The sequence below is a fragment of the Medicago sativa genome, chromosome 8, assembly GCF_051527215.1.
Source record: "Medicago sativa cultivar Bolivia chromosome 8, Bolivia_mono, whole genome shotgun sequence".
Classification (NCBI taxonomy): domain Eukaryota; kingdom Viridiplantae; phylum Streptophyta; class Magnoliopsida; order Fabales; family Fabaceae; genus Medicago; species Medicago sativa.
Genome location: NC_140756.1, coordinates 80,262,793 through 80,277,097, shown reverse-complemented (window position 1 = coordinate 80,277,097; position 14,305 = coordinate 80,262,793). Strand labels below are relative to the sequence as shown.

General features: G+C 32.7%; 2 protein-coding genes and 1 long non-coding RNA gene across 13 annotated transcripts; 1 reads left to right on the top strand and 2 right to left on the bottom strand.

Moving 5' to 3' along the window:
- Positions 1-221: 221 nt before the first annotated feature.
- On the bottom strand, positions 222-3,514 carry LOC146902064 (uncharacterized). Its single transcript, XR_015022166.1, has 4 exons — positions 3,045-3,514; positions 2,767-2,831; positions 1,829-1,931; positions 222-629 (listed from the first exon to the last, which is right to left on the bottom strand). It is a non-coding gene; the product is annotated as an uncharacterized LOC146902064 (long non-coding RNA).
- A 2,794-nt stretch (positions 3,515-6,308) lies between these two features.
- Positions 6,309-8,826, bottom strand: LOC146902063 (uncharacterized). Its single transcript, XM_085731554.1, has 6 exons — positions 8,718-8,826; positions 8,318-8,425; positions 7,852-7,950; positions 7,470-7,577; positions 7,034-7,086; positions 6,309-6,913 (listed from the first exon to the last, which is right to left on the bottom strand). Exons 2-6 carry the CDS (start codon positions 8,352-8,354, stop codon positions 6,758-6,760), a joined length of 453 nt encoding a protein of 150 aa, XP_085587680.1. The 5' UTR covers positions 8,355-8,425; positions 8,718-8,826; the 3' UTR covers positions 6,309-6,757.
- A 372-nt stretch (positions 8,827-9,198) lies between these two features.
- LOC146902062 (putative fructokinase-6, chloroplastic) lies at positions 9,199-13,961 on the top strand. Of its 11 annotated transcripts, XR_015023542.1 has the most exons (9): positions 9,203-9,709; positions 10,514-10,579; positions 10,675-10,726; positions 11,492-11,629; positions 12,153-12,269; positions 12,987-13,044; positions 13,388-13,451; positions 13,548-13,638; positions 13,763-13,961. XR_015023542.1 is itself a non-coding variant. In XM_085737763.1 (7 exons), the coding sequence occupies exons 3-6, from the start codon at positions 10,724-10,726 to the stop codon at positions 13,008-13,010; spliced, it is 282 nt and encodes a 93-aa protein (XP_085593889.1). In that variant the 5' UTR covers positions 9,203-9,709; positions 10,514-10,579; positions 10,675-10,723; the 3' UTR covers positions 13,011-13,044; positions 13,548-13,961. The 11 variants fall into 11 exon arrangements, 1 of the variants encoding a protein (XP_085593889.1); XR_015023544.1 differs by lacking the exon at positions 13,388-13,451 and having other exon boundaries at positions 13,565-13,638; XR_015023543.1 differs by lacking the exon at positions 13,388-13,451.
- Positions 13,962-14,305: the final 344 nt, after the last annotated feature.

Below are 14,305 nucleotides of genomic sequence, written 5' to 3'. Positions count from 1 at the left end.
CCTTGACTCTTGTTGATTGTCATGGCAAATGAAACAGATATTAGAAATTGTCTTCTTTGAAATTTGAAAGAAAATTTAACATCGATGAAAGAGATAACCTGGGTATGAAAAATTTGAGTGCTAGCAAGACATTTCCAACACACTCATGGGTCCAATAAAAATTGATTATAATAGCTACAAAACCATTTCTTTTTGGTGCTTAAAAAAATCTTTTGGTACAATTTTTCGTTTAAAGTGATTTTCTATTATTATAACATTTATGCACAGTGAACTATAGTAGAAGAGGCTACATTAACTTATACAATACATTGTTTTGGTGTAGTTAAATATAGTATTAGTAACGATGAATAATAGGAGCATAAACTGAGCTTGTGCATTTTATCACACTTTTGATTTTAAGAACATTTGAAGATAAATAATCAACTAAACCATCAGATTATGCATGTCTTCCAACATGAAGATGCTAGTTTTGGCCATCACGCTGACACATCATATATCTTTCATTGTTCTCAGCCATAAATCAGATAAATTAACCTGCTTTCATCCACCTCAATATCTTCATGCCATCTTTGCCATATCATGTGACAACAGAAATTTTCAACTTTTTTTCCCAAACCATGAATTACAACCTACCAAAATAAAACAACAACAACAAATGTATCAAGCTACCCATGCCAAAATTTCTATAACATAATAAGTAGATTGTAGATGCTTACATGTTTGTGAAGAAAGTAAAATGAAAATATAACTAAGTTATACAACAATTGATTGATGAATATCAATGCATATTTAAATTCATACAAAACAGGCCCCAATTACAAACAAAAAAAAACTATTGGAGACCCAAGCTAACTAAACAAAAAAATGTACCCAAAAAGTACCGAAGACTGTCTAAATTGATCAAACAGCACCTCTAAATACAAAAGAAGGCTAATCAAAAACAACCCAAGCTACTGCAACATTTAATGTATGTTATGGAAAAAATTTAATAGATTTGTTGCATTTTTACTTTCAGCGATTGCTCGCATTTTCTGCAACCTCTCAATTTGGTTTCGATTTTTCAAAGTACAGATCCAAAGTGAGTCGTCTTTTAACTATCTCTATTTGCTTCTACGTCCTTGTGTAAAATGAAATTGTTGTAGAAGATTAAATAACCAAGAAAAAATATATAACACTGGAATTGGGAAATGTATGACAACTTAATATCCATACATGCTGATTTTCATTACCTAAAATTGCTTATTGAAAGTGGTACTCACAAAATGGAAAGGAAAGTCAGTTGAATTAGAGGAGATTGCTATTGACTTTGAAGGGTATTAACATATATAGTACTTCAGATGAAATCAAAACATATAGATTCATGAACCATAAAACCCAAAACTCTTCCTAACATAACTCTTCAAGAGCTAATGCTAATAAATATAGAACTAATAGAACTAAACCTGATTATAATCACAAATATAGAATCTCTACTAAACATTAATCACAAACCACTTAAATCTGAGGCATGTAACCATTGTTTGCTCAAAGAGAATGCAATCAAATAGCTGCTTAAAATTCAGCTATTATCAACCTCAGTCAAATAGATGTGGCGTAAATTGCAACCAGAAAGGTATGTCAAAAATCAACCTTATGTTATTATCTATTATGATAATATTGTAATGTTATTCTCTGCATTTATTTGCCTATTTTCATTCGATTTGTCTCCTCTACTTTGCTTTATCATGGTTTCTTCTTCCTATTCAAACCAAAGCAAAAAATCAGAAATCAAAATCAGACGAATTTAGAAAGAAATATACATCTGATCTATATATAAATAATTACTTACATTTGCAGAAACCATGTAAGCTGCAAGGGAAGAGCCACATACGCCTATCCATCGACGGTAGGTAGGGATTTAGAAGCTTAGCCAGAACCGAGAACCACACAAGCTGTTTCAAAATATTAAAAGGATCACATAGAGTTTCAATCACACAACTTACAAAATAGTAAAACCAATAGAAATCATGCAATTAAGCCAAGCATTACATCAAAAAATACCATGTGTTCTTACTTTTTGATAGCCCACCAATATAGCTGAAACAAATCAAGTTAACGGATTGGCAACGCAATGAGCCCATCCCAATTTGAATTCATCAAAGCCAATGAACCAAAATAACACAATATACTTATAACAGATCCAAAAAATATTAAACCTTGTAAATCACCAAATTATCAAAATTTATGAAAGAGATAAGAATGCACGCCTATGACAGAAACTCTCGTATGTATAGCTTCAAATTTGAGATAGAAGGAGACACCCACACAAAGATTAACTAATGAAACTTAAAATCTACCATTAAATTTTGTAAAACTAATCACAACATATATTGGTATTTTAATCAAGATTATAAGGCTGAAAGAGCACAGTATGGTAAGTTGCGACATATCATAAAATCAATTTCAACAGATCTCATCTTACTTTTCAATTTTGCATTTTTCATTTTTCAACATGTGTAACACACTTCACATTCTAGTTTAGATTCTATTTCAATAAAATTTTCATTAGTTTATTCACAAAGAAACTACATTTGATGCATCAAATAGAAATAGAATCTAATATGCATATGAGTTAGAAATAGCAATTCGTGTAAACTACCCCTTGATTGGTATCCTTTATATCCACCAAATGAAAAACATGAAAAAGAAAGTAAAATAGTGATGAGAAAAAGATAATTAGAGCTTCAGACATATTGCAGAAATCTTGTTCTCCAATCCTCAAATTACCTTAACATTACTTGCAGGTGCTGTCATATTGCAGAAGCCTTGTTCATCAGACACCCACGATTTTGCTGCAGTTCATACACATACCCAAAAGAAACTTAATTTTCTTAAAAACTCACCACAAAATGCATCAATGAAATGAAATTGCTATAAATTGTATCAAGTGGACGTGTAATGTAATCAGTTGGAATACAAATCAAAATAAAAAATTCTAAGAACAAATCAAAATAAAAAAACTAATTAAATTGAAAAAGAAAAAAAAACCTAAAATTGAAAATTACCAGATCTGTCATCTTGAGGAGACCTTCAAGTTGCGGATCGTTTTGATATTGAGACCTTCATATCGGACATGAGTTTTTCGCAGAGGTGAAAACCGATGAAGCGTTCGTCGCAAACGGTGGCAGTATAGTCGACGATGGCAAGGGTGGTATGGGAACCAAGGGCGTTGATGAAGGGAGTGATGAGAGGAGATGGACGACGGTAAAAGTGGAAAAGACACGGAGGTAAAATTGTGTTCATTGGCAGAGAAAGGTTGGTGTATTGAAATGAAGGTAGGCAGAGATGACAGAGTTGCAAAAAGGGGTGTCTTGAAAATCTAAAGGTTGATTGTATTTGTTGTATTGGTCTATCTAGGTACATGAAAGGTCATCGGATCAAAGGCTGAGATTTAGGGTGTGGTTGGCAGTTGAGATTGGCATTAATTAGGGATTATGGAGGGAAAAACAGAAGTGATTAGGGCAACACTGCCAGCTCATCAAGTCTGGCTTTAATAATAAAGGATGTGGGCCCTTGCTGCAATTAGGGTTAGGGATTAACTCCTATCAGACTACCTTTGATTTTAAGTAAGTAAGATTCTAACTACTGTGCATACACCATAGTTTTGATGCCCCTAAAATGATATCCTGAATTGCCGCCAATCCCGTCCACCTTCAGGTCACCCCTAGTATTGCCATTCACAGATATAACATTAGTTCCAAAAAAAATCCACATAGCATTGAAACATACTAATATATGCTCCTTCAACCAAAACTAAAAGAAATAAATTTAACAAATCTTTTTTTTTTTTTGGTACAATAAATTTAACAAATCTAGTATAGAAATAAATGTAGCAAACATCCATCGAGCAAAGTTAAGTTGTTAGTAAGACTAAGACTTACGAAGTATTGAAAGTAAAATCAACAAAAATAAAACTTTAAAAAAACTATTCAAAGAACAAAAAGCTGAGGACATAATTACTTGAGGGTGGGATTTAGAATGGGAAAGGGGAGTTGTTTCCCACCATGGGAAAGTTGATGTTTACCGTTAGATTAGAGAGGAACATTGATTTTATCATGGTCTGTCTACACCATATTATTTTCCTTTCTCTTTCACATCTTCTTAACTTCCAGCCCTGGAATTTCACCTAATGTATCTAATGGAAACCTCTTGTTTGTTCTCTTGGCACAATTAAATTAAAACAAAATCCTTCACGCGCTGAATTCTTCACATGTTGATCTTTTCAAAATGACTTCTCCTTATCACCTATGGAAGCTTGAAGCAAGTTGTTTGATTTCATAAACATATCTGAAAAAACATAAAATAGATCTGGAATTTTCATAGCACTTCCGGGTCACCTAGAGAGCCACCACACATCACCGCCGGCTAGTTTTCCGGTTACCACTTCCTGCCACTCTTTTCTTTTCATAACAGTGCAATTCGTTCCTGCAAGTGCAACTCGTTCCTGCAAACCATTAACGTTAACACTAAGATCTGGCTCTGAAACTTGACTCTCAGAAGCAAAAACCTTAAAATCAACTCTACGAGTCTACGAGGACGTGCATAAACTTTCTTAGACAAATTCAATGAAAACCCAGATACAGAATAGCGAGTTTTCATCTGGTTCATGCTTAAAATCGCCATTTTTGTAAGAAAAATTGTAACTTTCTGCAAAATTCAGATGAGGAAGAAAATCAGAGGATGAAACTGAGGAAGAAAATAAGTGATTCTGAATCTGATTTTAGGATATTAATATTACATGGATTTTGATTATTGATTGGATGAGTAATACTGTCACAATATTATAAGATTATAAGGTTATGATTTTTTTTTTATTTTTGGTTGGAAGAAAGTTTTTGTGTTGTGATATCTAACTCATCAGAATCACGATACTTCAAAGAACAATAGAAATGTTTAAAAACATTAAAATCAGTTGATTCATTATACGGTGATTAAAATTGAGACAATGATATCCTTTTTAATTCTTCTGAAAAAAAAAATGAGACAATAGGTTTGATGTTAGTGGTGGTGTGGCATGAAGGAGAAAGAATGGTGTTGGAGCAGCAGCCCGTTTGTGGATGAGTGGTGACTGTGAGAAAAAATTTGGTGTTGAATGTCTATGATAAGACTATGTTCTCTATTTGATCCAATGGTTGAAAATAATTTTCCCATGGTGGGAAAAAACTCTCCTTTCCCATACTAAATCCCACCTTACTTGAGAGGAAAAGACGAGTTATGAACAATCTTGTAATTTATGATGATTGCATAGGCACAAAAAAGAGTTATGAACAACACGAGTAATCCTGTTTCGACGTGATGCCAGCTTCTTCCTATTATTACAGTTAAAACTCTATAAATTAATAATGTCAGGACCGGAGAAATTTATTAATTTAGAGAGTTATTAATTTATTAATAAATTAATAATTATTAATTTAAAGAGTTTTTAAGTAATTATACTGTACATACCAAACAAAAAGGCAAATTAGTATATGCCTCTTAGAATTACGTTGCAGCGAACCTTGGAACTCAACGTAAATTAGTAACTACTGTGATCATATGCATTGGAAATCAATAATTACTTTTGAAGTACAGTAAATGTAAACAAGAGGAACAAATGTGTTCAATGTATTCTTAATATATTTTTTTCAGTTTCTATGAATTATTAATTTATGATTTTCTTGGGACCGAAAATTATAAAGGGATCCCCCGAAAAATTTATTATCTTATTATTTTATCGAGTTTTTCAATTTTTTACATTGGCCCAAGTCGGGATCGAAGAAATTTATTATTTTAGAGAGTTTATTAATTTACCGAGTATTAAATTAAAGAGTTTCTACTGTAGTTGGTGATCTGGGTGGGTCTAATGATCTTCCTGAAGCCATATATATTTCATCCTTTTCAATTTGACCCCTTGGTTTTATCTTTATTGCGACACATAGTGTGGATGGATAAAGAACATAACATTTGTTTGACATTATGGGTCATAGCGAATGGATCAAACAACTGATATTTATTAAATTTAGGCAAAATACATTAAGGGGTCTTTAAGTTTTGTGTTTGTACCAGATTAGTACTTTAAGTTTTTGAAGTTTCAAATATATCTTTAGTTTCTGAATGTTTGCAACCATGCCCTTACCGTCAGTCCACGTTTCGTACCCAGTCATTAAGTTAACAGCCACATCATCGTTATATCAACGGACACTCACAGTAAGGGCAAGGTTGCAAACATTCAAAAACTAAAAGAACCTATTTAAAACTTCAGAAACTTAAAGGACTAATCCGGTGCAAACACAAAATTTATGATTGGGATGCAAATCATAATCTAGTTTATATTAGAGAAGATTATTAATAACAAACATGCATAAAGAAGTAGCTTCTCCTGCTGAGTGCATTGGGAAGAAAAAACAAATGAAGGAAAGAAAACATCTACTACCATGAAGGCTGCCCGTCTAAAATGATTGTCGTGCAAATCGACAATCATATGGTTCAAGTAGATTAGAATAATTGGGATGCAAACTATAATATAGTTATATTACAGAAGCTTAGTGATAACAAACATGCATAAAGAAGAAGTCGTAACAAAAATCCAAAAAGAAGTAGAGTCTTTATACACTCAGGCAAACAACATAAGTTATGCATAACATAACCCATTAACACACAATTAACTGCTGTAAATGAGAGTCCTTAATTAACTGCTGCTGTATTAATAACTACTCTTATTGCTCTTCTTTCTCTTCTACTAGGCCATCCCATTCTTGTTCCCACTTATTTCATCAGCACATGGGTCCATATCAGTAGCCACGTCTTTATCAATATTCACCTGTAAAGCCTTCTTCTTGGGCACAAGCGTGATTATGCTATACGGATGCAACAGATGACGATTGATAACCAATTCCTGTGGGTTTGGAAATTGATATTGAAGAATTGAAATATGCACAAGATAAATTTGTGAAACTTGTATCAAAAGCAATGATAAAGGCCACGTTAACTTTGTTGAGTTTCAGGAATAACTTGCCTTACGAATACAACAAGGGCTGATCTTCCTCCACCCATATTGCTTCATGGGTTCTGTTTAAAGTTTTAGACAAATAAGAAGTGAAAGGGTGAGTTTATTTTAATACGGCTGAAAGTTAAAAAGGGAATAAAATAAAAATGATGAGGCTCAACCAACATCCAAAAACAAAATAGAAGACAAAACAGAAAATAATAGAATATGAAATAGGATAAATTTCCCAAGTATGGCAACAATACCACGGTAAACATAACCAACTTATGTGCATATCAACACTCAATCAAGAGCTTGCATTTTAATAAAATTGGAACGCGTAAAGAATTGTGTCTTTGCATGGTTCATAATCATAACAGATGGATGAAATGCATGTTAACCCCAGACTAATTTCACGGCAAAGAACATATCAATACAACATCCCCCACATTGAAGTAAAACTTACTTTCTTTTGTTTGCTTCTCGGTAAGAGGCTCTCCCGTTGCGGTCCCTACTTCTTGCTCCTTAGGAACTTCATTTTTTATGTTTTTTGAGCAACGCTCCTTAGCACATTCTGATTAAAGTTTTGATCAAATAAGAAACAAAAGGTGAGATTATTTTATTACGGCTGAATGTTTAAAAAAAAAAAAGATGAGGCATTGCAGCCTAAAACAAAATAGAAGACATCATAGAAAAAATAGAGAATGAAAAGGGCTATATTTCACAAGTATGGCAACAATAGTAAAACAAGAAAGCAAAACAAATTGTCGCTTCACATGGTTTTCAAGTCAAAATCTAAATCATAACAGATGAAAGAAGTGTATATTACAGCATTGAGTAAAACTTACTTTCTCCTTTTTCCTGCTTAGCAAGAGCCGATTTGAACTTCAAATAAGGCTTCTCAACAACTTCATTTTTGCTGTTTTTTGAGCAACCCTCAGCCATTTCTGTTTAATGTTTTGATCAAATAAGAAACGAAAGGGTGAGATTATATTAATACGGAAGAAATTAAAATATATATAAAAAAATGCATAGCAGCCAAAAACAACATAGGAGACAGCATAGAAAATAATAGAATGAAATGGGCTAAATTTCACAAGTATGGCAACCATAGCAAAATAAACATAACCAACTTTTGTGCACTATCAAGAGGTTGATAAAACAAGAAAACAAAACAAATTGTAGCTTCACATGATTTTAAAGTCAAAATCTAAACCATAACGGATGGATGAAGTGCATGTTAACCCAAACTAATTTCACTGCAAAGAACATATTAATATTTAATACAACATCACAACATTGAGTAAAATCTACCTTTTGCTTTTTGCTTCTCAGTAAGAGGCTCTCCCATTGTGCGCCCTACTTTTTGCTTCTTAGCAACTTCATTTTTGTTGTTTTTTGAGAGACGCTTCTTAGCAAATTCTGTTTAACATTTGATCAATTAATAATCGAACGGGTGAGATTATTTTAATACGGCTGAAAGTTAAAAAAAGAAAAAGATGAGGCACAGCAGCCAAAAGAATGACATTGAATTTATAACAATAGCAAGATAAAAATAATCAACTTATGTGCATATTAACACTCAATCAAGAGCTTGCATTTTCACATGGTTTTAAAGTCAAAATCTAAATCATAACATATGGAAGAAGTGCATGTTAACTGAAATTAATTTAAGTGCAAAGAACATATTAATACAACATCGAGTAAAACTTACTTTCTCCTTTTTTCTTCTTAGCAAGAAACGGTTTGATCCTCAAACAAGGCTTCTTAGCAACTTCGTTATTGTTGTTTTTTGCGGGATGCTTCGTAGCAAATTCTGTTGAATGTTCTGATCAAATAAGAAACAAAAGGGGTGAGATTATTTTAATGGGTTGAAAGTTTAAAAAAAAAAAAGACATGCCACAATTTTGGCTTTTAATAGCACAACTTTAATAGCGTTTTTACGTAAATGTTATTAAAAATGCAACACACATGCCTTTTTTAGCGCTTTTGGTTGGATGCTAAGAAAAACTAGTGAAAAACATGGATCATATAGCGCTTTTGAAAAAATGCTATTATTTAGTTTCAGAACGATAGCGCTTTTCATCAAACGCTATTATTGGATGAGGTTTAGATAGCGTTTTCTCCAAACGCTATGTTTAGGACAAAATAGTAAAAAAAAAAGGCGGATATGTATTTTCACTTTCGCGTACAATATTCTCAACCACACACCTCACACTAGCTTGTGAAAACTGAACCCAGAACTCATCTCCTCCATCATTCACAAATCGTGAACTCTTTTCCTCCATCACTCACTCATCTCTTCTCCTCTATCATTCACTCTTCTCTTATCCACCATAAACCCCATCAAACCCACTCACCCAGAAACCCCATCGAACACAAATGGAACACAAATCCTGAACCCAGAACACAAACCGGACACAAATCGAATCATAAACCCCAAATCGAATCAGATCGATAACCTAGAAACCCCATAACCCAGAACTCATTGAACAAGGTGTAATGTTAACACTGATTCCCCCCTATTATTGCATAAGGTGTAATGTTGAAGGTTGTTATTCCCAGATAGAGCAAGCGGTTTGAATCGAAAATGGATTCTCTAGAGTTATTAGAAAACACCGATTATTTGGATTTTCTTGGCGATTATTCCCCTTTCATCGACCCATCTCCTCCCACCCATTTCCTTTGGTCCAATTCCAATCCAAGGTTTCCCTTTAATTCAATTCATTTTCGCATTTTGATTCCCAAAAAATTTGCTTTTTATTTTGCTTTCGTAATTAACATGATTGATTGTTCATTCTAGTTGTTGTAGCAATTCAAGTTCATAATTGATGATTGTTGGCTTTGTTTTTAATTAATTTTTGTTTGTATATATGATGATAAAAGGGTAATTTTTTGGGAAAATTGTTGCATGGGTGGATTTATACTTTTTGTTCAATAGACCCTTTTCTGAATTTCAATTTGAATGTTTTATTACTTATTGTTGTCAGATTTTGTTTTATTACTTTGAGTTGGAGGAAGAGTGGAAAATTTTATTTTTTTAGCTTGTATCATTTGATCCTTTTCCCTTTTGTTGATGCCTATGTAGCACCATGATCGAAGGCATATCTGGTATCCGACACATCCAATACCAACACATATGATTACATTTAATTATGTCATTTTTTTCAAACAATTATGGGTGTCGGTGTGTCAGACTGTCAGTGTCGTGTTTGGTGTTCATGTATGTGTCACTGCTTCATAGGTTGATGATACTTAATAGGATTGATTGTTAGTTGGAATTGTTATTTTTGAATTTGTTAGTTGGAATAGTTAGAGTGTGCTTACATTCAGAAAACATGTTTTGTTTTCATTTCCTGTTTTTAAATAAAATTACAAAACTATAGGATTGATGTTTTTTTGCTCGTATGGTGGATTAAGATAAGACACATTTGTAGTTAGTTGTTTATTACGTATGTTTTGTGTGGCAAATGTGGCTGATATGATTTCTTCTTCGTCTGAATTTGCAAGTGTGAGCACGGAATTTGACATTTCAAGTAGTGCGGTTGCGTGTCAAGAAGAGAATACTAGGAAGAGGTATGTAGTGATTTGCTTATCTGAAAATTTGAGGATGGAATAATTATTGTCTTCAAATTACGCTTTTGACTCTATGTAATCTCCACTGTTATCAGATAGCGGTTACAACAATGAAAGGCATGTGTGCTTCCATATATTAAACTTATGGTTAGTTTATTGAAAGAAACTATTAGTTTATTTCATTCCTATGTTCTATGTTTTCTTTATGCTTATTGTTCTCTGTTTTTGCATGTTACTATACTATATTGTTCTTTATTGAGGAAAAAGAAACTATTATCTGTTTTCTTTTGTTTCTTTTGAATAAGAAAAACACAAGTAAATGATGATCTCTAATTTAGATATTTTTTTTACGTGTTATGTAGAGACCAGGAGACTAGTAGTGATAACAATTTAAGCTCTCCATATCCAATTTGATGTGTCTAACTAACAAGTCTTCAATATTTTAACAATGGTCATATTTTTAAAATTTCAGATTAATAAAATATTTTTGAAGTTATAATTTTAGTAAAATTTTTATTACCAACAAGATTTTTGAAGTTATAATTTGAAAATATCAAAGAAATTATTAAATTGAACAGACTAAAATGTTAGTAAACTTCTTATCTTATTACCAACAAGATTTTTTTTTTAGTAAATTTGACTTTTTCACCTCAAATTTATTTACTTTGTTCATTTGGTTTACTTGATTCTCTTGCTTGATTTAAGATTAAAAAGAACATGGGTAATATGAAGCATAGTTAGAATAATGAATTTGAGATAAATTCAAGGTTGCTATCTTCGTCAGTCGGCATATATATCTTTAGTTCCCGATTGTGTGTTCTGTTCCGTTTTTCTAGAATAATAATTACAGGGGATGTAAAATAGAATGAAAATGTCATCACTAACAGAATCAATCCATGATTATTTTTTCAGATTAGTGAAGAAGAGATTTCTTTTCTTACAAATGGTGAAAACCCTTATGATGATGCTGTTGTTCGAAAACTTTTCCATCCAAACCTCAAGCTACTCCTTGTTACTGAAGGTGCAGAAGGCTGCAGGTATTACACCAAGGTATGCCTTCCAAAGTTACTACTCCATCTGGACACATAGATTAGAATAGAGGTTAACCTCATTTAGAATCATTGTTATAGAATCGATGATATCTTTATTTTATTTTTTTGAAAATCAAAACATGATATTTGCAAATGAAAAAGAGGAGTACACATGATACTACAACCCATTACAACAGAAAGGCAGAAACCATAGAATGTCAAACCAAAGCCAGCCTTTACTGAAGCCTCCGTCCTTTCCCAAGAGAGCAAAGAACCGAGAAAAGTGTGAAGAAATCAGATGGAATAACCATGATATTTTGTTATTAATTAATCTGCCTTGTTTGACTTACCTACCTTTAGAAATGTCCTGGAAATTTATTGGTTTTAAACTTTGGTGGCAATTTTTCATGGCAGCTTTCATGCGGAACCCTTTGGTGGCAATTATTTCCATCTGCCGTATTGCTATGCTAGAGGATTTTAAGCTTTCCACTGTAAACCGCTATCCACCATTAATAACATCACTCCTGTCTATTTCTTTGCAGGAATTCAGTGGAAGAGTGATGGGAATGAAGGTAGATGCAGTTGACACCACCGGTGCTGGTGACGCTTTTGTGGCTGGAATACTATCACAATTAGCTACGGATCTTTCATTACTTCAGGTGACCATTTTTTTTGTTGTTATTTTTTATATCAATCTACCTCAAATATTTAAACCAAACAACCGCAAAACTCGTGTGTAGATCAATTGTTGTGTTTTTCTTGTCGTGAGATCAATTATTGTGAGTTAACATATAAATTTTTGTCAATTTCTTGCACCTGAATACTGCAATTTTAAGCCTGCCATCCAATGTAAATGAGTTAAGAAATGAAACTAGCTTGACTAAAATAGTAATTATTGCTGGTTTGAGAAAACAACTAGCGGTTTTTCTTCCGCTTTTGTTTCGCATTTGCACCTAGTGGCTGTTTGGAGGATTTTATTTAAACTTATCTTATAACACAACCAATTTATAAGTATTTCAAAGAACTTATCATATGTTCATAAGCTATTTTCAACTTATTTTCATGCACACGGTACAGTGGCTTAAAGAAATATCTTGCGTGGAGTTTATGCATAAATTTCTCTCATTCTCTCTTCAATTGTAGAAGCAGCTAATACATAAGCATTGATATGATAAGTGCTTGCTGAATAAACACATAGTTAGTTGCTTATCCAAACGGTCCCTTAATATTTTAGGATCTATCACATTAACGTGTTAATGTTTTTGTTTGCTTTTCTCTCTCAAACAAGTGTTTAGTTTTAAAAGTTCCCATTGCATTTTAGTTTTAATTCCTTATTGGGTTTGCTGAAAACATTGGCCTTGAAAATGTTCGTGCAGCAACAATTGTGTCTGCAGCTGTAGGTGCCCGCACACGCTCTCGTCTTTTCAGGCTTGGGTAATTTTCTTACTCTTAATCTTATGATCTGGTAATCTTGTCTTTTAGCCTTTGGGTTTCTACAAGATTTTATTACTATAACTACTAGCATTCTAAAGGTAGTTATATTTTCACTTGGAATACCGTTGGCTATCTGTATTTGTTTCTGTTACTTGAAATATGTCCTAAATTCGGGCTATTCATTCTATGCATCACCATTTGAAGTTTCAGCATGATAAAAATTCTAAGACGTGATCAATGGGATATTAGAATTGTGAGGTAGATGTGATTGCCCGTGTATGAATTGAAATGCAGCAATTTATATTGTAAGTTATGATATACTGAATTGTAAATTGGTGATCAGTGTATGGATTCTACAATTTGACAAGCTTTTTCATGCTAAGGCTGCTTCTTAAACACCTAAAAATGTATGTATGTGATTTTAAATATACTATTAATTTGTAATTATATATATATAGGTATTCATATTCTAATTCAATTTTTCGCTACTTTTATATTTGAAGTCCTTTGAAACTCACAGATGTGAAACATATTCTAAAGACAAAATAGTTGAGGTCGAGGAGGATTGGGCAACCTTTATGGTCGAATATATTAGTGAGTTTCGTTTTCTTTTTCAACAACTTTCATTTATGTTTTTTTAATTTTAAGTTATTTTAAATTGTTGGTTGTGCTGGGAATTCGATGTTACTTAATTTTCGTTTCATATTATACAACACAGGAGAAAATGTTGCTGGTAGATTTATCAACCAGACGTTGGATAGCTTGTCACGAGTCCTCTTAAATTTAGGTGTTTTGTTGTTGGTAATTGCGGCTGCTTTTAGGTGCTTTTTTTTGTTGGTAATTGTGGATTGATTAATATTATGACATTTGTAATGAGATTATCATGAATGCAATTTTCTATATTCATATTTCAGATTCTTATTATTGAGTTTTAGATTGTAGATTTAATTATAGTGTTTTTGGTTTTAGATTTAAATAAAAATAAATAAATAAATTGTAACTTTTATTAGCGCTTTCAGTAAAACACTAAGAAAAGCTTGTTTGAGTAGAAAGGCTACAATAGCGCTTTTCAGAAAGTGCTAAGAAACGGCTGTTAGAAAACGACTTTAATAGCACAAAAATAAGGCTATATTAGCGCTTTTCTGAAAGCGCTATTGACGTGTTGCTATTTAATAGCGTTTGGAAAGCGCTATTATAGGCTCCTGACCTTTTATAGCGGGGGCTTTCTTAGCGCTTGAGAAGCGCTATTAAGAGCCAAAAT